This window comes from Terrapene carolina, unplaced genomic scaffold, assembly GCF_002925995.2.
Source record: "Terrapene carolina triunguis isolate 2854851 unplaced genomic scaffold, T_m_triunguis-2.0 Scaffold148, whole genome shotgun sequence".
Taxonomy (NCBI): domain Eukaryota; kingdom Metazoa; phylum Chordata; order Testudines; family Emydidae; genus Terrapene; species Terrapene triunguis.
In genome coordinates, this window is record NW_020664499.1 from 1,936,123 (window position 1) to 1,958,266 (window position 22,144).

Below are 22,144 nucleotides of genomic sequence, written 5' to 3' on the forward strand. Positions count from 1 at the left end.
GTAAATCAGGATACAAGAGCTACTCTGGCATAGAGTGCAGATAACGTCGGCACTTTTCAATGGAGTTAGAAACTCCAGACTTCAGGAGTTTCTAACTAATTTTTAATACTCTGTTCTACCAAGCTGCTGGACTCAGAGGCTGTAAATGAACGTGTGCGCTGATTATCCACAATTTAGGGGCAGCATGGACAGTAGCATCCGTTGTGAGCTTCCTCCACAATGAGCCATCTATGTGCCTCAACAGTGGAATGTATCAGCTTTTCCAGGAGTAGAAAAGTAAATCTGTCCCCACTGAGGTCTCAGCGAAGAGGCCGACAGGGGCCATTTGTGATCGACAGTGACTGACAGCTGTCATTTGGTGCCTCTTCAGAGTTCTGCGTGAAGCAAGTTGGCTGTGCCTACACCTGCACACTTCATGTACTAATCACAAAACTACCACAAAATAAATAAATGAATAAATTATCTAAAGTACTCCACACCTGTAATCTTTAAAGGTCTTTAAAAAGGTGGGTCAACATTATGCCCATTTTACAGATGAACTGTACAAAAAGTTTAAGTGAATGGTACAAATTCATGTAGCGAGACAGTGGCAGAGATGAAAACAGAGGCCAGGATAGTGCTGTTCCACTGTACCATGCCGGTACCCTTTTCAGCAGTAACAACAAAGGAACCCAGGGATTGATTAGGACTGGAGACAGAGCTACACTATCACCATAGAAGTGCATTCAGGAAAAGCACTAGGAGCATGGGAAGCGTGCATGTTTACTGCCTGTGTTTACTTTTTAACTGCCCATGCCCTGTGTTTTGTAGATAACCTGGGCTATTAATTTGGCACATTTCACAAGAACTACACATACCCCACAAAAATAAATACATAACTTAAAATTTAAGACCAAAGCCCTGTCCCTCATGCACACGAAGTGCTTTATAAATTCCTGTCGTGGTGCAAACCTTCTGTTATTAGCTTTGCAGGACTGTAGCCTTACTAATATTCGAGCTCATTTCTTTGTACAGACTGATGGAAGTTGTACCATCAATACTTCTCACATAGTAGTCCTACTGAATGTTAATCATTCCTAGGACCTTGGTTTGTGTCTTGTATTTGTGGTAATTAAAACTTTATTTTTGGTGTTTGTCAGGGGTAATTGATTGACCTAATTTCCAGGTATAGTGATGAATTTCCTGCTCTTTGGGTAGCCAATTTTTCAAGCAATGGACCCAGTATGCAATTTAGCTAGGCCTGATGAAATAACCACCAAGACTTGGGGTATTTCTAAGCAGCAGCTGGGAGCTGTGCTTACCAGCGCAAGTAAACATGTGCTAGCCCTGCTCAAGCTAATAGCAGCGTGGCTGCAGTGGCCTGAGTATATACCCAGGAAGTTGGGTGGCTTGCCAGAGCAGCTGCAGCCACGCTGCTATTTTTATTACACTAGCTTAAGCAGAACTAGCCCATGTACGTCTACCCAAGCTGGGAATCACACCATCCAGCTGGTTACCCTTTAACCAAAGGGAACCTATGGCATATCCAGTAGATTGCTATGCAAAGCTAGAACACCTTGAACTATTCACATCCAATCTCCATCCCATACAGACTCGTCTTACCTCCCGCCAAAGCCTCCACTTCCGGGATAGTTGGGTCTCCCGTACATGCCCTGCTGCATATAAGGTTGAGCGGAGCCTGCCTTGGCTGAAAACTGCTGCTGCTGCCCAGCAAACTGAGGGGAATTAATGCCAGGATTGCTGGTAGTCATCCCAGAAGCCATGGGGTTTCCTGCTGGGTTCATAGGGTTATTGGCATTTGCCATTGGGTTTCCCAGCACCTATGAGGAGAAATATTCAAAATAAGGAGAAAGCCCTTAGAGAGTTTGCTACAGACATTAAAGTACACTCAACTAACCTATATACTCTGTACTCAAATGAGTCCAGGGTTCATTGTGCTATATGTACCTAGGTATGTTAATTTCTTATGAGCTCTCCCTTGCCATTTTCTGATCCCTACCATAAGATTAGTCCCACACTGAAGCTTCTGAAAAGTTACAATAAGGAACAGCAGACATCACATTTTTTTTTTTAATCCTGTGGAGAATCCATCTGATTAAGTGAAGAAGCAAGAAACAACTCTGTTATTTGACAATTTGTTGGTCTCCAAGATGACAATTTGATTTAAAAAAAATATATTTTGCCCCAACATAATGTCTTTGATGTAGGACCTCAAAATGACTTACAAATATTAATTAAGCCTCACAACACTACTATAAAGAAGTATCTCCATTTTACCGATGACCAAACCAAAGCTACGTCTACACTATGAGCTATGGTGTGATTCCCCTGCCCATGTAATGTGTACTTGTGTTAAGTCTCTTCGAGCTATCACAAGTACAAATAGCAGCATAGCTGCAGTGGAGGCACAGCTGAGCCGTGTCTAGTACATATGCACTGGTTTCAGGCAGGTTTCCACTCGGTACGGATCAGCCTGTGCTACTGCCTGTGCTACTGTGGCTACAGTACTATTTACACTCGTGCTAGCTCGATGAGACTAACACAAGATGCTCACAGGAGACGGGGAATCACAACCCTAGCCCATAGGGTGGACATAGCTTAAGGCATAAAGTGGTTCAGTGACTTGACTAATGTCACATACAGTGCGTGGTCCTGGATCCAGCTCCTTTTCAAGTAAAGGGAAGTCTTTCTACTGGCTTCACATCAGCTGGATGGAGATTTGAGTCCTTGACATAGAGAACTGGTTGGGAATTTGCCAGCTGAATGATTTACCAATGGAAAATGGAGTTTTCACAAAACTGAAATTTTCTGTGGCAAAATGTAAATTTCCCTGAAAAATGTCAATTTTCCACTGAAAAAAATTGAAATAGCTCCCCAGCTCAAGAGAAAGCAAAATGGACAAGAACATTCCAGTCAGGCAGCCAGACAGATGTAGCTATGCTGGGGGAGAGGTGGAAAGCCAGGTGCTTGGCCTCTGGCATTTTGTTTGGAAGGTTCTGGTCAATTTCACTTTCTGCCTGCAGGGAAAAAGTGAAATTGACAAGAACTGTCCAGGCTGGCAGCCTGCAAGCTAAAAAATTCCATTTCAGTTCTCCTGAAACAACATTTTGTGGAAGTCCCTTCCTGTGAAAAGTTTCGTATTTTGGACTTTTCATCCCAATATGAGATGACATTTTGTTCAAAATTACAAAATTTTTCACGGGAACGGATTTCCATTTTCTGGACAGTTATACTCTGGCACTAACCACTTAGCTCTTGCCTCTGTCCCAACGCTTCAGAACATTGCACCAGGCTAAATGAGAAAAGTTTTCCATTAAGGACTCAAGAAAAATGCTATAATAAATATGTTAGGTCTGATAATCACCCCTCTTCTGTACAGAAAGCAAGTGATGCTTGCAACTGCCACCAATATAATCTGACACTTCCACCCACACAGTTAAATGTGTTACCAGCTCAAAATACGTCAAACCCTAATATGTAGCCATTGTGCTGCCAGAAGAAGAAAATAAGTGGGAAAAAATACAGTTTTATAACAGTCCTTTCCCTTCTTTTCTATATTTTTTTTCATTTTACTGACAAACATTTAACCAAAATGCATAGCTCAGGGTAGCGAGCATAAAATGAAGCTTACCTGGCTTTGGGAGGTATTAGTCACACCCCATACTGTAGTGACCACTGATAAAGAACCTGGTGGTTGGTTGGTGTTTTGCTGCCAAGGAACAGAGTCATAGGGGAAAGACCCATCACTGTAAAACACAAACACACCAGAGTCATGGTTTGGAACATGGAACATTAAATGAATGATGGTTGGGGAAGAGGGATTGATCTCTTAACTGACAAAGGCAGATGGAGCAATCTTAACTCCTCTCCAACTCATCAGCTTTATAAGTATCTTAGTATGTTTAAGAAGTGGGAAGTTTCTGTTTGGTTACAAGCAGAGCCATCACCACAGTATCAAAGCAGAAGGGAAATTAAGTTAATTCATTGCACATAAACCCATGTGGTGATGGATGAAATGAAGAGTTCACCCCTAAAACTCTGCCGCTTGCGGAAATAAAAATAAAGTCTCGGCCACAGCTTTCAACAATAAGAACATTAAGCGAGCTGGATGTTTGGATGCATTCATTTTGCAAAAGTCATCCATCTCAAGCTCTTCAACAATCATTGCTTCAGCTGTCTCATTCCAATTCAATTAGGTTTTGAGACTAGACTGCAGCCCCACTGTCTGCAGTTGGTACCAGCATGGCCAGAAGAGCCTTTAAAGGAATAGCAGTCCAACAATAATTTTCAAAAAGTGAATTAAAATCCAGATGGAGTCCTACCGCACGATGGATGAGCTGTATGCCAAAAAGTATTAGCTAATCAGTATTCTAGAAAATCAACTGCTGAAACTAAAAATGCATCCTTTCAGATAACTATGTGGTGGAGAGCATTGGGTTTTTCCATAAACTAAATCCAACAGATACAAGCAAGAAGCCTGTCACATACAAGTCTTGGTGCATATAATACAGAGAAAGAATATGTATATGTATATATTTTGAACTAAAACACTGTGTATATACAATATAATTACTGGATATGTCAAACCTCAGTTAAATAACCAGAGGTATAAATACAATATTTTTTCCTACATATCCTATCATGTGTTATTATTCATTACTTTTTAAAGTTGATTTTACGTTTATGACTTTTTCCAGGTATATACAAACTATTTAAGGAACACATATATAGTCCTTTTATTTTAAAGAGATACTGACAGGCGGTATAGGCCATGAATTCATTTTTAAACTAAATTACAAATTATAACTCTGACCCTGCAAATGCTTATCTAGCTATCTAAGAAACTCATACAACTCCCATTATCATAGAATCTGAGTGCCCCACAATCTTTATCCTGCAAGGCAGGGAAGTACTGTTATCATTTTCCAGCTGAGACACAGAAGTGCCATGCGGGGGTCTGTGCTGAGCGGGGAATTGAATATGGGTATCCAGCTATCACTCTGACCACTGGACGATCTTTCCATTCCCCTATGCCTCAGGACTACTTGAGCGTAAAACTGAGTTAAATAGGTATGCACTTGAAGGATCAAAAGACATAACTATTTTTCTTTTCAAAACTTGGTGTGAATATTATGGGGTCTGGGATGTCCTTGTGTTAAGTACTGTACATGCATGCTCCTTGCCCCCAAAGAGACTACAATCTAGTAATAGTAAGATTAATAATATAAATTAAAATTAAGTAATTAACATACATTTTAAAAAGGGGGAAAAAAATCTTTAAAACTGTGATTATCTAATTTTTTAAAAAAACTTTCTCCTGACCAGACAGGAAGTCCACCAAAATCTACATTTTAATAATAATAAATTAATTAATATAATAATATATGGAGATATCCTATCTCCTAGATCTGGATAGGACCCTGAGAGGCCATCAAGTCCAGCCCCCTGCCTTCACTAGCAGAACCAAGTACTGATTTTGCCCCAGATCCCAAAGTGGCCCCCTCAAGGATTGAACTCACAACCCTGGGTCTAGCAGGCCAATGCTCAAACCACTGAGCTATCCCTCCCCCCATTTTCTGTCTTATACAGCACATCACAATGTTTTTCACTGCACAATGTTTCAGCACGATGCAATATTACTAATACATGTGGCAGCAACATCCCTCCATCAACATTGCAAAAAAGCATATACAGCCAGGGATGGGAGATCCTCAGGGTCTGGAGTTTGGGGCTGATTGGACTTCTGCTTTAATGCTTTCCACCTTTTCCCCTCTACCCATGTGATGTTTGCCACTTTTACTTCTTTCCTTACTCCTTTTGGTGGATGTCTACACTGGCCTTCTGTAGTCATTTATGGTACATTCTAACATTTGAAGAGAAATCCTCCCCACAACATTGTTCTTGTTGAACAGCACAAGGGTAATTAAGTCTCTTCATTACACCCTGGAGGGCAGTGAGTCAGCTGGAGTCCACTAAAAGAATATTGGCTAATTTAAAATAATGTTAATGAACCCCCACATGCTAGGGATCAGCAGAGGTGGGCCAAGCAGCAGAGGAAGCAGCAGCGGTGCCAGGGTTTTTGCCGCCCTAGGCGGCAGCGCTCCTCCTCAGAACATTTGGCGGCGGGGATCCTTCCGCTCCGCGTCTTCGGGGCGCTTCGGCGGCGGGTCCCAGAGCGAGTGAAGAAGCGGAGCGGAAGGACCCCCGCCGCCAAATTGCCGCTGAGGACAGCAAAATGCTGCCCCCCAAATCCTGCCGCCCTAGGCGACTGCCTAGGGTCGCCTAGTGGAAGCGCCGGCCCTGAGAGGAAGCCATCAAATGAAAAGGAAGGCGATTACTTCTCAGGCTATGATGTAGCGATGCTGCAACCATTCATCACAGTGCAAAGAAGAAAGATATAAAAAAAGATTTCCTAGCTGCTAACGCATATTGAAGCCAATGGTCAGTCAACACTGATGTCAAAGAGGTAAGTGAGGCTTTACGTTTAAATAACTTTTTTTAAAATAGTGGCATTCAAAGAACAAACAGACAAACTAACACCATGAGTTGGTTTCAGATTTCCATATCAGACCTGGATTCACTTTTCTTCTCGACTCCTCTTCCAGGTTGACACAGGGTCGCAGGCGCCTATGATTCTTCACCACGCTGTCTATGGCACAGGTTCATAGGTCTTGGAGTTCCAGTCCTTTTCTCTCAACAGTCTTTCCATCGAACCTTTGGTCTTCCATGTCCTTTCTTGCTGTCCTCTTCCTCCTATGTTTTCTTTGCTGGTCGTTCTTCTCCCAATCTTATCACACCCAGCCTACCTCAGATGTGCACTCCCGGCCTTTCACGTAGAGTCCCAAGTTCATTTATCCCCTAATTTCTCCCAGGCACATGCTCTACCCTCAACTTGCCTGCTATTCTCCTCAGTATATTATTTTCTACTACCTATATCTTCTTTTCTTCCAACTCCATAAGGCCCACTGTTTCCAAACCATAGAGCAGGCAGGGACAAAAACATGCAGCATATATCTTTTCTTTCAGTTTGTTACTTAATTGCCAGTCCTGCAGTTCTCCTGCCACCTTTTTCACTGCCACCCATGCACACTGGGTTCTTATTTTCAATTCTCCAGATCTCCCTCTGATGGCACAAAGTGTACTTCCCAAGTACACTAATTCTTTCTTATGATTCAGCTTCTCTCCTGAAACTTCCATCAATAGCTCTTCTTCAGTTTTCTTTGTGTTTTACCTTCAGAGTATGATCTTCAAACTCAGATGCCCACTCTGATACCAATTTATCAGTTCCTCTTTGCCATCAGCAAAAAGGGCTAGCTTGTCAACATGCATTAGTTTTCTCTGTCTCTTCACAGGCTCGATTCTCCTACTAGTTGTCTCCATAACTAGGATGAAGTGAAGTGGACTCAGCACACTGCCATGTCTCAATCCCATCATCACCTCAAAATGCTTCAAAATTCCAAGTGCTATCACCATATTTCCTGACCCTCAATACAACTCCTTATTCTTGAAGTCCTGCTGCCATCCATCTCAATACTCCAAATGCCAATTCCTGCAGAACCAACTCATAGGCTTTCTCAAGATCAATAAATGCAACACAGCAATTACACCCTTTATCATTCTTTCAAACTTCTGTCTCATTGCAATTGTCCTTCCCTTCCTAAAAACATGTTGCTCCTCTCTTACATTTCCTCCACCTTACCCTCAAACTTGCCTGCAAAACTCTCTCAAGGAATTTGAGGGTTGACTTAACAAAGTGATGCCCCAATAGGCATTGGGATCATTTGCATCACCCTTACTCTTCTAAAGAGGCACGATCAATCCTGATCTCCAGTCTGGTATCCTTATTTGATCCCAGTAAACACACAGTAATCTATGAAACCTCTTTACTCCGGTACTTCCAACTACCTTGATCATATCAACAATTATGTCATCTTCACATCTGCTTTACCATTCTTCATCTTATTCAGTGCTGCTTCTACTTCATGTACAGAGATTGATATCTTTTGAAACATCCCCATAATTGTTGACGGTGTTTGTGCTCGCAAATCTTTCTTCTCATTTAACAACCTTTGAAAACATCTTTTCCATACCTCTACTACCTCTTTAGACTTAGTCACTGATTTCTTCATCTCTTGTGCTTCACTGTTTCTTTTTTGCCAACCCAAAAATCAACTTCCTGCCATCATCTTCCTCCAGCTTTCTGTACAAATTCCTCTTCAGCCTCCAATCTTGCGTTAGCAACTTCCTTTTTTTCCTGTTTGAATTTTTGATTGTTTCATTATCAAAACCTGCTTCCTCAAACTCTTTGAATAATACTTTTCTTCTTTTTAACTCCTCTGGTACATCACATTCTATCACCAACTTGTTCTCCGAAAGCACCCCATCTTTCTACTCATTCTGCCACGTATTATCTCCATGAAAAATTCTTCAAAATTCCTCAGTTCTCCCCCCACTTACTTCATTGCCATTGGCATGAAAGCCTTCACTGATTTTTTGGCAAACCTTTTCCTTTCTCCCCTCCCTTGCATAATCGCCAATGCAATTTCTTTCTCAATTTCATCTTCTTTCCTCAGGTTGCTGTCAGATTCCAGCTATTAATACTGTATGTTGTTCTGCTACATATTTATTTTATATCTTTCACCATTTTCATATGTTCTCTTCTTATCAAAGTACAGTCGACACAGTCTTTACTTTTTCCACTGTAGTATGTTACCAGGCAGGATTCTCTTTTTTCAATCCATGTAGTCACCACTGAAAACCCATTAAACAAACACCACTCAATTCACTTCTTTCCTTCTGCATTTCTTTTATCAAAGCCAAATTTACCCGCTTCTCCTTCTACTGGGCTCCCTTCACCAAAATTAGTGTTAAATCTTCACCGACCACTAACAAATTATTACTCTTAACCACACCAGTCATCATGTCGGACATGGATTGTTAGCTAAATTCGCTATGAGAAGTCACTGCATGAAAAATGAGGTTTACGTAGTGAATAGAAACTAGTGATTTGCAATGATTCACACATGATTTGTGGCATTTATTTGGAAATACTGTGTGTATGTGTAAACTAAGATTTATTTTTAAAAAAGGTTTACATAACTGACATTAATTTGTTAGTTCGCTTGTTAATGCAAGTGTGTGTGTGTGTATTGGACACTCCATTTACACACCTCCACTCACTGAGAGAGGAGCGATTCACATTGCTTTTTGTGCACGGAGAGGGTTAGGTTTGTTTAGACAATTACTTACCTTTATGTTTATAAACTATTTATCTTAGTAAAAACAGTCAGTTTAAACATAGCAAATACATTAGCTATAGTATGTAAATGGGCAGCTTTGTTCATGAGGTAATAAACATATGATTTACATGGTCAAGGATTTGTAAAAGGTAATCTAACAAAGAATAATAATGAAGATGTATGAAAGATTTTTGGTGATGTATTTGTATTAGCATAAAGGACAACTACTGATATACAGACGTAATACAAATCTCACAGCAAAGTTAAAGTGAAGGAAGGGGAAAGGACAGACTAGCTAACCTTTAAAATGTTTCCAGTCCATGCATATGCTGTGATGAACATACTTCTCTTGTTACCTTTTTCCTGTTTTATGGTTCTGGGGTTCCCAACAAAGCCCTAAAGGCTAATGGAGACACAACCCACATGTACTTTATAGCACTAGATATTAGCTTTCCTGAAAAAATTTCACCACTTTCACTTCAAAGTTAGGCTACGGTTATGCATAAACCCAGCTATTTCATGCAATTAGGCTCCCAGCAATTTATTTCCACTGTTTTTTCCCCACGTCTGCTCTCCAGTTTTGGTTGAATCTCTGTCATTTGAGGCGTAGGTGCTCTCCTTGGCTTAACTACAGTATCTGCAAAACTGCTAATACATAAAAACAGTCCTTTAAATATACTACCTGCACCAGTGATCCTTGGAATGACAGTGATGTGGATAGACAACGGCCATCACAACACTCACTGTCATTTCTCCCATTTCCTTGTCTGTTAGTCACCTATGGACACCTACAGAAACACTTGGTTGCAGGGAGTGAAATTCCAGAGTTCAAAACTAGACCAACTTTCTTGGCTCCTTTTCACAATCATTTAAATGAAAGCAGTGTGGTCTAGTACCTAGCATGCTGGACTGGGACTCAACAGATTTAGATGCTATTCCTGGATTTGTTGTTTGATTGACCCTGGGCACGTCACTTTGCCTCTCTGTGCTTTTCTTCTGCCTTTCCGCTGTCTTATAGTTAGATTATAGCTCCTTGGAGCAGAATCTGCCTCTTACTATGTGTATGTATAGTCCTTAGCACAACAAGATCTCAACCTTGGTTATGGCCTCTGGGTGCTTTTACTGTAATACAAATTAAATATTTATTATTAATAATAATAAATATCCTCCCCCCAAAAAACCCAGAAAACAAAACAAAACAAAAACCATTACACCTACAATGGATAAATACAAGAAGCCCAGAGTGAGAAAAGGAAATAAACCCTCAAGCCTCTCTTGTACCAATCAAAGGATTTCTTATTATATGTCTATAAATTTAATAGCTTTATGAGTTTCTACTTTATGTTATTTAATGTTTATGTGAGATTCTCTATAACTGCTATACAAGTTAACTAATGACACATTGCCATCAGTGAGCCCTCTTAGTCAGGTCACCATTGTAAACTTAGTGTTAACTTATTTCAATAGTTCCTTATTGTAGAAGATATGCTATATTACTAAACACACACACACTGAATTCCAACATTCTTTAGATTTTTCAGTGTGCTCACCGCATAGTGTGAATGTTAGTGTCACTAGGCTTCTCTGCTTTGTTCCTTTTGTCTACATGCATAGAACTGTCTTCAATAAAAATGAAATTACAAAAACGGACAGAACTCCATTAATACCTTAGTTTTGATAACAGTAGAAGGCTTCAGAAAGGAACTCAGGTTGTATCTCACCACAGCTCTGAAACTGGATGTTCCTGGTAACCTTTTCAATATATACTGAAGCAAGTCAAAATTTTTATTCAGAAATTATTTTTGGACGAAGAATGGCTTTTGTAGTGGTCAACACAGAAGTTCCCATGGGAAATAGCTGATTGTGAGAAAATTTTGGGGACCCCCAAACTTGAAAATCAAAATGCTTCTGCTTTTGGCAATCAAAACCAAAACATTCTCAGGTTTCAGTTTTTCAACAACCCCCCAAAACTTCTGAAGAAAACTTTTGACATTTTCCACTTTATTGAAATTATTCACAGGAACAAAAACGAACTCCCGAGTAGCTGTAACACACACATGTATGTATGTATGTATGTATGTATACAGTGCATTGTTCATTCAGCAGAATGTAGAGTACATACCTACAGAGCCCCCCTAGCACAGGTATAAACAGCACTGTAGCTGTATAATCCGTATTTGTAGCTGATGGGGGATGGCTGAGGCAAGGAAAGACACACCTGAAGGGTGTGGGTATGTATGAAAGCACATATCATACATGCTCTACACTCGCCCAAGCCATGTCTTTCTGTCTCCTCTGCAGCAGTGTGGTGTCCTCCTGTCTCCCTGCTTCTGGATCCTTTCCCTGCTATAAGGAAAGACTCCCCACAGTGGGGAAAGGATCTGGTCGGGGGAAGGCAACGGAGAAAGGCTTAGGCAGCTCCTTGCCCTGGAGCCTTTCCATTCTGCAGGAAGAGGCTCCGTCACAGCCTTTCCTTCCCACAATGAAAGGCTCCAGCTGCGGGGAGCTGCTGAAGCTTTCCTTTATTGCCAGAGACTTTCACTGACACATGTAGCTACACACCAGAGTGTGGACACAGCCTGCTTTCCACTGCAGTGTCTGGCTACACATATGCTATGCCACTGCCAGTTGTGTGCAGTGTAGATGTAGGCCCTTCAACACCCCCACGGATGGAGTGTCCCAATTTGGAGCTTTTTTGGTTTAGAGTCAACTTAAAAAAAAAAGAATAAAGCATTATTATTAACTACATTTTATCAAAAGTTACATGTAGTGAAGTTATCACATGTCCTTTTAGGCTATCTTTTATGTGGATTTTAAAAAACATTGCATACCGTACAGAAACACACAAATACATATTTACATATAAGCACATATAGTCTTAACTTTGAATACCGATACATTTGAAGCTTGCCGCTATGAATGCTGTGAGTTGTAATCAGATGCCTTTCTGTACGGGGCTGGCCAGACCCTGGATATATGCAAGATAGGGACCAGAACGCAAGCAATGGCATGGGAATGGGCATAAGGACCACATACATTTGATTAATTCATTTTTATTAATGATTTAGGGTGTAGCCTAAGTGGTCCAAGCCAAAGGGACATCTAAGGAGTCACTGTAAGGACAACAAATAATATCTCCATTTATGTAATATCCTCTAAAAACTGGTTTTACGTGTTTATATATATGATAGAGAATGAAATAAAAGAACCCAAGCATGATGGTTTCATGGTGTAAAGATTTGTATTAGCGTAAGTTTGGGGTGGCTACAATACTTTGACTATTGAAGCTACAGTGAATTCTGCAGCTCTTCCTAAAATAAGAGTCAATATTTACTTGATATTGTCATTTGTCTTATGGTTGTTCTTAGTGGCCCTTAGCATGAATTTGGACCCCACTGTGCATACAAATATATAACAAAGAGATGGTCTTTGCCCCGAGCACCATAAAAACTTTATCTCATGCCACATCACTGACTAGTCTGAAAATGCCACGTTATAGAAAAGCTATTTTAGAAATGTTTCAAAAGGTTCTTATTGAGACTATTTTTTGTATAATCTCCACCAGACTTTCTTAGTAGCATGAGTATAAATGCACAAATCACAGAGGGCAAGACAAAATATAATTTTTTAAACTTCAAAAATGAACCCAAGATGTTTTCTATACATAAAAATGTCTAATCTGATATCTCTCAAACTTCCCAACAAGATGCAAGTGTTGCGTCTCCCTTTGGAAGGCTCTGAATCTCCCATTTCCAATGGCATTAAAGCAGGCATTTCTAGCGCCTGAACCCCAATGTTCCAGGACTGAATGTTGCCTATATTGGGCCATGGACCAATGTAAATTGGAAGGGAAGGGGGTTAGGAATTCCACTTTTGGGTAGAAAAAAAGGAAGAGTTTTTCTGGCTGGTTGTTTGGGGGGAGGGGGAGAGTAGCTGATCAAAACTGCTCTAGACAGACAATTTGTCCGGTTTTAAGCGGGACAGTTCTGTTTTTAAATGGTTTGTCCCCGTCCAGTTCTGAGACAAAATCAGATGTGGTTTTGTCCGGTATCACAGATGGGGGCTGCCAGTTTCAAAAGCGTGCTGCTCTGCCCCCGCTGTGATCATGTATACATGATGTGTGCAAGGTCACACCGGTTGGGGCTTGGTGTGCTCTTCAAAATGGTGTTCTCCATGCATGCAAGGTTATGCCAGCATGGATGGACCCACCCATGCTGTTCCAGGAAGTACTGGAATGTCTGGTATTCTTGGAATGCAAGAGTGGCCACCCTAAAACTGCTCTGAGGTTTGGAATGTCACTCCCCATAAAGATTAGTCAGTGGGCAGAAGGCAGGTAACATAGTGAAGAGGTGCATGATAAATGCAGTTCATAACATGGCTCTGCAATTTAGCACATGGCTAACACCACCAAATGCACACAGATGTTCATTAGCCACCATCGCTACTGAAAATCAGCTATTTTTGGGGTGGAATCTGGTGGATGTTTAACACTGCAAAATAAAACCTGGAGGTCGGAGGAGCATAGCACCTCTGGATGCTGTGTGACTTGAACATTTTTTCTTTGAGGTGTGCAATGGCCCAAGCCTGTGAGGCCTACACAGCCTATGTATCGCATTGGGGTTACTTGCATAGTAAGACACTACTCAACTTGAGTTAGGGTATTGGGATCTGACTCTCTATATCTGAATATGAATCAGGCCCAAGTATTTCCCTTATAAATAAATTCACGTTTCTTAACCTGAGTACAAACTACACACAGAGTCCTGTTATATTATATATTCCACATGTCTAGACACATGTGCATGCAAACATACACAGCTATATGCAACTTAGTTCTGGTTGTGTAGAACAAATGACAACAAACCTATGCAGTTAAGAAACAAACACACTCCCTGCATCAAAAAGAAGCTGGATGGGGTTATCACCATATGACATTGTGGGACTACAGCATCCATTCTGATTAAAGAAGAAAGATTAAAGCATCACATCCAATTCTGTCTATTGTTACACAAGTAGACCATGCAATGTGCTATCACAGTCGCAGATTACAGTTACAAATTCCACCACTAATGGCTCTGTTATTAACATGCCACCTGTTACCTTTTCTAAGATGTTGAAAAATATCTTAAGAACATTTTCAGCTTGACAAACGCAGTTTAATTTTTATTGCCTTTCATAGTACAGCCAGACCCATGTCTTATTTATCTCATGTGCCAGAATGCAAAACCAATTCCTCAGTTTCCCCCCCAGTCAGTTGCAAGGCATTCATTTTGCTCTGGTTTATCAATATACCTGGGATTCCATATCCGATTGCTCCTTTGCAATAATAAAAAAAAAACAAAAAAACAAACACCCACCCAGTATTCTACCATTGCCTGTTGCCTTGGTAATCCAAATGCCTGGGTACTCGCTGATTATCGGAGAATGAGACTCGCATTGTTCACACCGCAGCGCGTCTGCTATGTTAATGTGAGATAATGGCAGCCAGAAGACTCCTTTTGTTCCCAGCTTTGCTGTTTATTCATAATGCCTGGAGGTCAGCGGCTGCTACAACAACCCAGTAAGGAACCGCTGAAAGCGTGAGCAGATTCCACTTCTGCTTTTGCTTCTGAGACAGCGGGTGGGGGGGGGGGGATGCACAGAAATAAGACTACTAGAAGATCTGCAGAGAGTCTGACTCAGAGAGAAGGTGCAGCAGCAACCAGGAGGGTTTGATGCAATTGCACTTCTGAGATTACAGACGAAGCTAATTTACTCTCCCCCAAAAAGAAGAAAAATTGCTTTCTTAAAAAAAAAAAAAACCCTACAGGAACTGAGGCCGTTGATGAATTATTTTCGATGGACAAGTCACAATGAGATTAGCTTGGTTTTGAATTTCAGACGCGAGTTCAGGGGCTGATCGATTTGCAGTTCAGATACCTCAACACCTCTGAATAGAAGGAAATTACTGAATGAGCAGCTTGTGCCTTTTGATCGGAACCAACGAATGATTTTTTTAAAATTTCGAATTCTAGGAGTGGAAGAGACTGAGCTTTTAGAATGAAGCAAAGTAATTAAGTAAAATGTGTGGATGGATTTTCCTTTGTTTTAATTTGAGATGCAGTTTGTGGACTAATTCCTTAGTAGTCTAAGACAAACACAGCATAGTGCTTCCACAGAGATCAGGGATGTGAGTATGTTGTGTTAATACAGAGATTCAGATTAGCCAGGGGTGACTGTACTGGGGGGTTCAAACGGGGGGAGGGAGGTGGAAAGCCTTCCCTAGGCAAATATGACTTCACTGTTCTGGTGTGACTAAACTTCATGGCATGTAAAGGACAGGTTTGAGAAATGTTAACAGAAGTCTTTAATACTTTGCCTGTCAAAATTATTTGGAAAATGCTATTGCTTTGAAACAATGACAGTGGCAAACAAACTATCACATCATATCTCCTTTGACATGGTAAGTGGTAAATGAGAGCATGAACAGGATTACTGCACGTCCCCTGAATTCCTTACTTAGCATGGTGGGAGATGAGCAAATTCAAGCAGCTCCCTTGGCTAATGTGTTTTTCCTCACTCTTTTAACAGCCTCTTTATTTGAAGAAATAACCAATGCCCATTAAAGGCATTGTCAGTATCTAATTAATTTCACAGATACATCTGTACAGGTTGTTGATGTGCTCTGTCTATTGAACAGGGTCTTTGTTGTTATCGCTAATGAAACACAGGCAGTGATTTTAGCTAGAGTTCCTACCCACTTTAATTTAGGGGAGCCATTAGAAAAGCTCTCCATCACTTCAATTACTAGTGACTACTTCCCTTTCTTCCCACTGTGAAATTTAGTGAAACTTGAGAGCCCAAGTGTATGAGAATGTTCAAAAAATAAAAAAAAATGATAGTCATAGATGAGGAATTTATTCCTTTTATAATTTCCACCTTAACTGAGGTAACTTATTGAGGAGGTAATTGAGGAGATTCATATTTTCATCCAAGTGAATTAATTACAGGTATTTTTTTAAAAGGTGTCAGGATAAAAATCATATTAAAATTCTCATAGGTGTTACCACTAATATTAGAGCAGGGGTTCTCAAACTGGGGGTCGGGACCCCTCAGTGGGTCAGGAGGTTATTACATGGGGGCATCATGAGCTGTCAGCCCCCAGCCCAGACCCCACTTTGCCTCCAGCATTTATAATGGTGTTAAATATATTAAGAAGTGTTTTTAATTTATAAGGGGGGGGTCACACTCAGAGGCGAAAGGGGTCACCAAAACAAAATTCTGAGAACCACTGCATTAGAGTATTAATAAAGAATTCTAAAAACCAAATGCACTTTCTACCATTAATGCCATTTTTTTTTTTTTTTTTTACTTTTTGCACTTCACTTAGATTTGAAAATGAAGCTAGATTGGTAAATTCACTTTCCATTCAGAGTCCTGTCACTTTCTGGTTTTCAAGCAAGAATGTGATGTTAGCCAATTGTTTGGGTCTCCATCATTTCAGACAGCCCTTTAAATAACTATCAAAGTAACAACCATTTCTATCAGTAACACCTTGTAAACCATGTCCCCTCCCACCAACCTCACCCTCCTCTCTTTCTCTCTCTTTTTTAAAAACAGACACAAAACTTAATTTGGACCTGAAACTGTAGTTGTCTTTTAAATGGAAAATCCTGATGCTCAAAGGGCCTGATCCAAAGCTTACTAAAGTCAGCAGAAAGACCCCCCAATGACTTTAATGAGTTTTGGATCAGGCCCTATATAAAGTGCACCTCGCAGTGTCACCACACAGTTATCAGGCTGACAATCAAATTGGTAAAGACAAGGGATATGGCCACAGCTGAATGATTTTAATCCAATGCCATCATAAAGGAGTTGGTTTCACCAAAGACAAGTGACAGAGGGAACCTTCCTATCACACTAGATGGGCACAAACATGGTTGTATATTCAGCACCAATTATTTGCTTTGTACAGTAGCCTTCATGTAAAGAGCATGATACTATTATGAAAGTCAGTAAACTAAACAGTAAGTTACTAATTTATTAACTGCAAATAGTAAATATTCAGCAAAGTTTCTCCAGAAGCATTTTAAAACCCTAGCATAGGCAGGGCAAGCTGTATTTCAACAGGTTTTGGCCACCTGAGGTGAACCCTAGCAAGCCGCTCAAGTTTAATCTCAAACAGCTAGCACATGTAAAATTAAAACTTGCCCTATCTACACTAGGGTTTTAAAATGTGTTAGCTAATGCCTTGTATTAAAAAAAATCACCTTGTATCCTAGCGTGGACAGGACAACAGAATAATATTTTAAACACAATTCTAATACATATACACACATTCACACAAACACATACATGTAAATTGTATGCTGTTAATATCATTGTTATTTATTATTAGCATTGCAGTAATACCTAGAGGCCCCAGTCAAGAATCATTGTGCTAGGCACCGCACACAGAAATAATTAAAAGCTGGTCTTTGCCCTAAAGAGCGTGCAGTCTAAGTGTACATAAAGAATATACACTTAAAAGAAAACATAAGAAGGAATCTTCCAATTGTTCTTTGAAGAAATGAAGTCTCTAATCCCCATGTGCACCATTAAGACAGATCTCCAAATTATCTTGTCCAGAATGTAAACACCACTCTTTTACATTATTTATTTAAAAGACAATATCTAGCAATTATAAATCATAAGATGTGGTGAACAGTGTCTCAAGACTTCAATGCTAGAATCTGGATACTTATCATTTGGCTTTTGCTTCTGCACTTCCGGCCACAACATGCATTCAAGACCTTTTTCCATCTCTTCCTAAGACAACATGCTGACCCCAGATATTAATAGTGGTCTCATTTACAGAGCAGCATGTTGAGCAAAGGCAAGATTGCACAGAACATTTTGGGGAATCGTTTCCTAACAATCACATCACAACCTTTTCTGTACAAAGTTTTCAAGCACGAGTGGCCACTTTTACCACAGTTTTAAGCAAACAAACTCTAGGCACCGCAATGCTTTCCCTAAGTCTTATTACCCGATCAAGGATTTATCATACAGAACCCAACAGATTTTGGACTACGAACTTTTCTTTAATCTATTTCCTTCTGATGGTGCAGTCCACCACCTCCCCACATGATAACACCACCACACCACCACTACCCTTGCAGAATCAGGAGTAGCATAGGTTGCCTTACTGGACATATTCCTTTAAATTAAACATTCATCATCTGTTAGTCCTGTTCAGTCCCTTATACATATTTCACAGTTTCATCACAAAAAGATGGACATTCTTTGAAAGTCAGCAGATGCCTCCTCTTAGCAATGCCGCATTTGTGTGGATTTTCCCCATCTTTCAAGCCCAAGCTAGGTGTGGAAAGGACCCAAACTCTCAGAACAGAAGTGTACATAATATAGAAAGGGTTGTTTTCACACAAAAAATGGCCTCTGTTCCACTGCTTCTACTTTTAAAATTACTGGACTTGGAAAGTGTTTAAAGCAGCTATCTTCACTGTTAGTCAAAACTGCCAGAGATAGTGATGGAGGCAGGCTCTCCAGTTGCTTCAGAAATGATTCCATCAACACTCTGGAACTGGATGACATCTGACCTTAACAAACCATGCACAGGGCAGGACCCTAAGCACACACAAAAAATTTAGCTGCAAATTATCTCCAACAAGCCACAAACACCTCCCTACAAAATACCTCAGTTACTGGCTATATTTCAAATGGAAAAAAACACCACCATGCTACCTACCTTAAAACAATTTTAAACAATATCGATAGTGCTATTTTGGAGCCATGGCTTAGACATAAAATAATAATGATAATTAAGAAATAAAGTGCCTAAAACCTAACTGAATTACTGGTTAATTTGAACGTCAGTTTAATTTTATCACAACCTCCAGAACCAAATCATTTGTATTAAAAAATAGCTGTATCCCTTTATTTCAATCAATTTTGATTGCTCTAAGCAGGCATTATTATAATTCAATCACTGGCTATAAGAAAGCTGCCATTTAATTAATATGGAAGGCCAAAATTCAAAATGAGATAGAAGATAAAAAGAACCAAAGGAAGACTCATGATAACATATGAGACTACAGCAGCCAGCTGTGTGGTTTCAGACATTGTTATTGACAGTGTAATCATAGATATGCGCTGTACCATCTGTAATATGCACCCTGGCACTTATACAGAGTCAAACTCATCACAAGCAGTAGTAACATGTAGCTCCCACACACTTTGAAGAAAGCTGTGCCCATTTAAAGCCGGGCTTAATAAGGTCCATGTAGAACAAGGTCAACCACTTAATTCAATAAATGCGGTAAGCATAGACTTGATCAAAATAAGAGGAAGATACTGTAATAATAATAATAATAATTTGTACTTACACAGCACCATTCCCCCAGGATCTTTAAGTACTCTACAAATATTAATTAAAACTCAACTACCTTGTGTGATAAGTATGTGTTGTTATACATATTAGCACAGATTGGGAAACTATAGTATATGTCACTTGCCCACAGCCACACAGTACGAAATTTACCCTATGCTGAGGGCCAACCACAGGATTATGTGCTAAATCCCACTTAAACTCTCACAGGAGGGCTAATTTGGGACTTAAGTGATGGACAGGTCTCATGTTGGCACTCTTCTCAGGGATGGATTTTCATTAATCAACAATAGTGTTGCGAACAAAATTCATGAGTTTATTATCCAGCCTTGCACTAACTACCGCACCACACTGTGTTTACTGAAATATTAAATGAGTTATTTAAGAGCCAACGGAGATCTCAGTGCTCCATAAAACACAGATGACCATTCCTGCCACAAGGAGCTTACAATCTATCCACATTTCATGTTAAACCAAAATCATGTCTTTTTTCAAATTGAAGTCTTTATTTTATTGAACTGTTTGGCTTGCATGCAACTGACTGCACACCCAGTTACTTTACTATTAGTGAAAAATATTGAATAAATAATTAGAGCACATAATTGCCTCTAACCTTTAAAAGACAACATTTTGTATTTATGAAAAACCCAAGCAGAGAGGAATTTTCAGGTTCTGTGTGCTCAGAACCACACAATCCAAAGCCAATGCTAAAACCATCCAAATATATACCTTTTAACACAAGAAACCTTCAGCCTTGCTTTCTGCTTCCCTTTGCCCTATGTTTGACCTGAAATATTACTGTCAGGGCCCTCTTGGCCTAGTTGTTTCAATTCTTCACCAACCCAGCTTAAGCTTTCAAAAAACAGTTGGACTATACATGAGGAATGGGACAAACCTGAGTTCCTTTGAAATTCATGTGCATGTATAATCACTGATAATTCAGATGAAAATTATCTTGAATGTTATGATTCAACATCTTAACAGATAAAAACACAAGATGGGGTATTAGTTGGCGTATGCTACAGACCACCAAACGACACTACGGAACATGATGACTGCTTCCTTGTGCACCTATAAGGTGTAGGGCAAAAAAAAGCTGTATGATCATGAGGGATTTCAATTTGACATAGGCTGAAGGTCTCATGCTGTCAGTATTAAAACATCCTTGGAATTCCAAAACATTATAGATGACAATCTCCTAACTCAAGAGTTGCAGCCAACATGGATGAATTCTTTATTAGAGCTTGTCTAAAAGAGGAACAGATCACAGGACTAATAAATAATGGTAGCTTAGGTACAAGAGATCATGACTTGATCACATTTATAATGTGCAAGCAGAATAAATTCCAGAATAAATAAATATATATATATTTATTTATTCTGCTTGCACATTATAAATGTGATATATATATATACTTGGTCCCAAATCTGAAAACAATTGAGCCAAATCAGCTGGAAGGAAGAATTTAATCAGAAAAATGTGAATGATAATTGGGAATCATTTAAGAAAGCTTTATTATATCCCCAAAAACCCACGATCCTGGAAGAAGGCTGTACAAGTTAAAAAATCAACCTGGTTTAGAGGGGAAGCGAAGGCAACTTTAAGCAATAAAATATATAACAAATGGAAGAATAGGGAAGTTGACAGCACTGAATACAAATCAGAAGTTAAGAATTGTAGAAAATTTATAAGGGAAGCCAAGGGACACAAGGCGAAATCTATGACCAGGATAGTTAAGGAATGAGAAGGAGTTTTTTAAACATATGAGGAACAAAAAGAACCATGACAATAGTATTGGTCCATTAGTAGATGTAAGTGGTAGAATTATCAATAATAATGCAGAAAAGGCTAAGTGTTCAATAAATATTTTTGTCATGTATTTGGGGGAAAACATATGATATAGTCTCATTATAGTGATAACACTCTTTCTATTCCACTAGTATCTCTGGAGGTTGTTAAACAGAAGCTATTAAAGTTAGACTTTTTTAAATCAGCAGGTGAATATGACTTGCATTCAAGAGTTTTAAAAGAGCTGGTTGAAGAGCTCGCCGGACCATTAAGGTTAATTTTCAATAAATCTTGGAGCACTGGGAAAGTTCCAGAAGACTGGAAGAAAGCTAATGCCTCCTCAACCCAGTTTGACTTTGTATCTTTGAGGGGAGATTTAATGGTTGCTGTTGGTCCTCTATTTTTTAAAAGGCAAAATAGAATAAAATAAAATAATAAAAAAGAAAAAACCACCCAAAACCAAAAACCAAAAACCAACCCAGTAAATCCCCACTCTATATTTAATTTCTGTTTTATAGGTTCACTGCAGAACAATCGTGGAAATGTACAGTTTCAGCAAGGACTGCAAGGCAGTTGCAAATCAGCTACATCTGTCCTACCATCTGACATATAATTTACAGTGGCTAGATTAGGGTCCAATTTAGAGCTGAAATGAATGCACATTCTGAAGTGATGATACAAATACCCAACAGGCCTCAGAGGCTGCTGCTTGCCATTATGTTAAATTTCACCATTACAAGAAGATATGCC

General features: G+C 39.6%; 1 protein-coding gene across 13 annotated transcripts in view; it reads right to left on the reverse strand.

Moving 5' to 3' along the window:
- LOC112112062 (zinc finger MIZ domain-containing protein 1) overlaps positions 1-22,144 on the reverse strand; it is a 504,548-nt gene that overhangs the window by 36,598 nt on the left and 445,806 nt on the right. For all 13 annotated transcript variants that reach the window (XM_024207775.2, XM_024207776.2, XM_024207786.2 and 10 more), the window contains 2 exons: positions 3,632-3,746; positions 1,603-1,820 (listed from right to left, as the gene is read on the reverse strand). In XM_024207775.2, the coding sequence (XP_024063543.1) occupies positions 1,603-1,820; positions 3,632-3,746 (333 nt within the window). The remainder of the gene's footprint in view (positions 1-1,602; positions 1,821-3,631; positions 3,747-22,144) is intronic.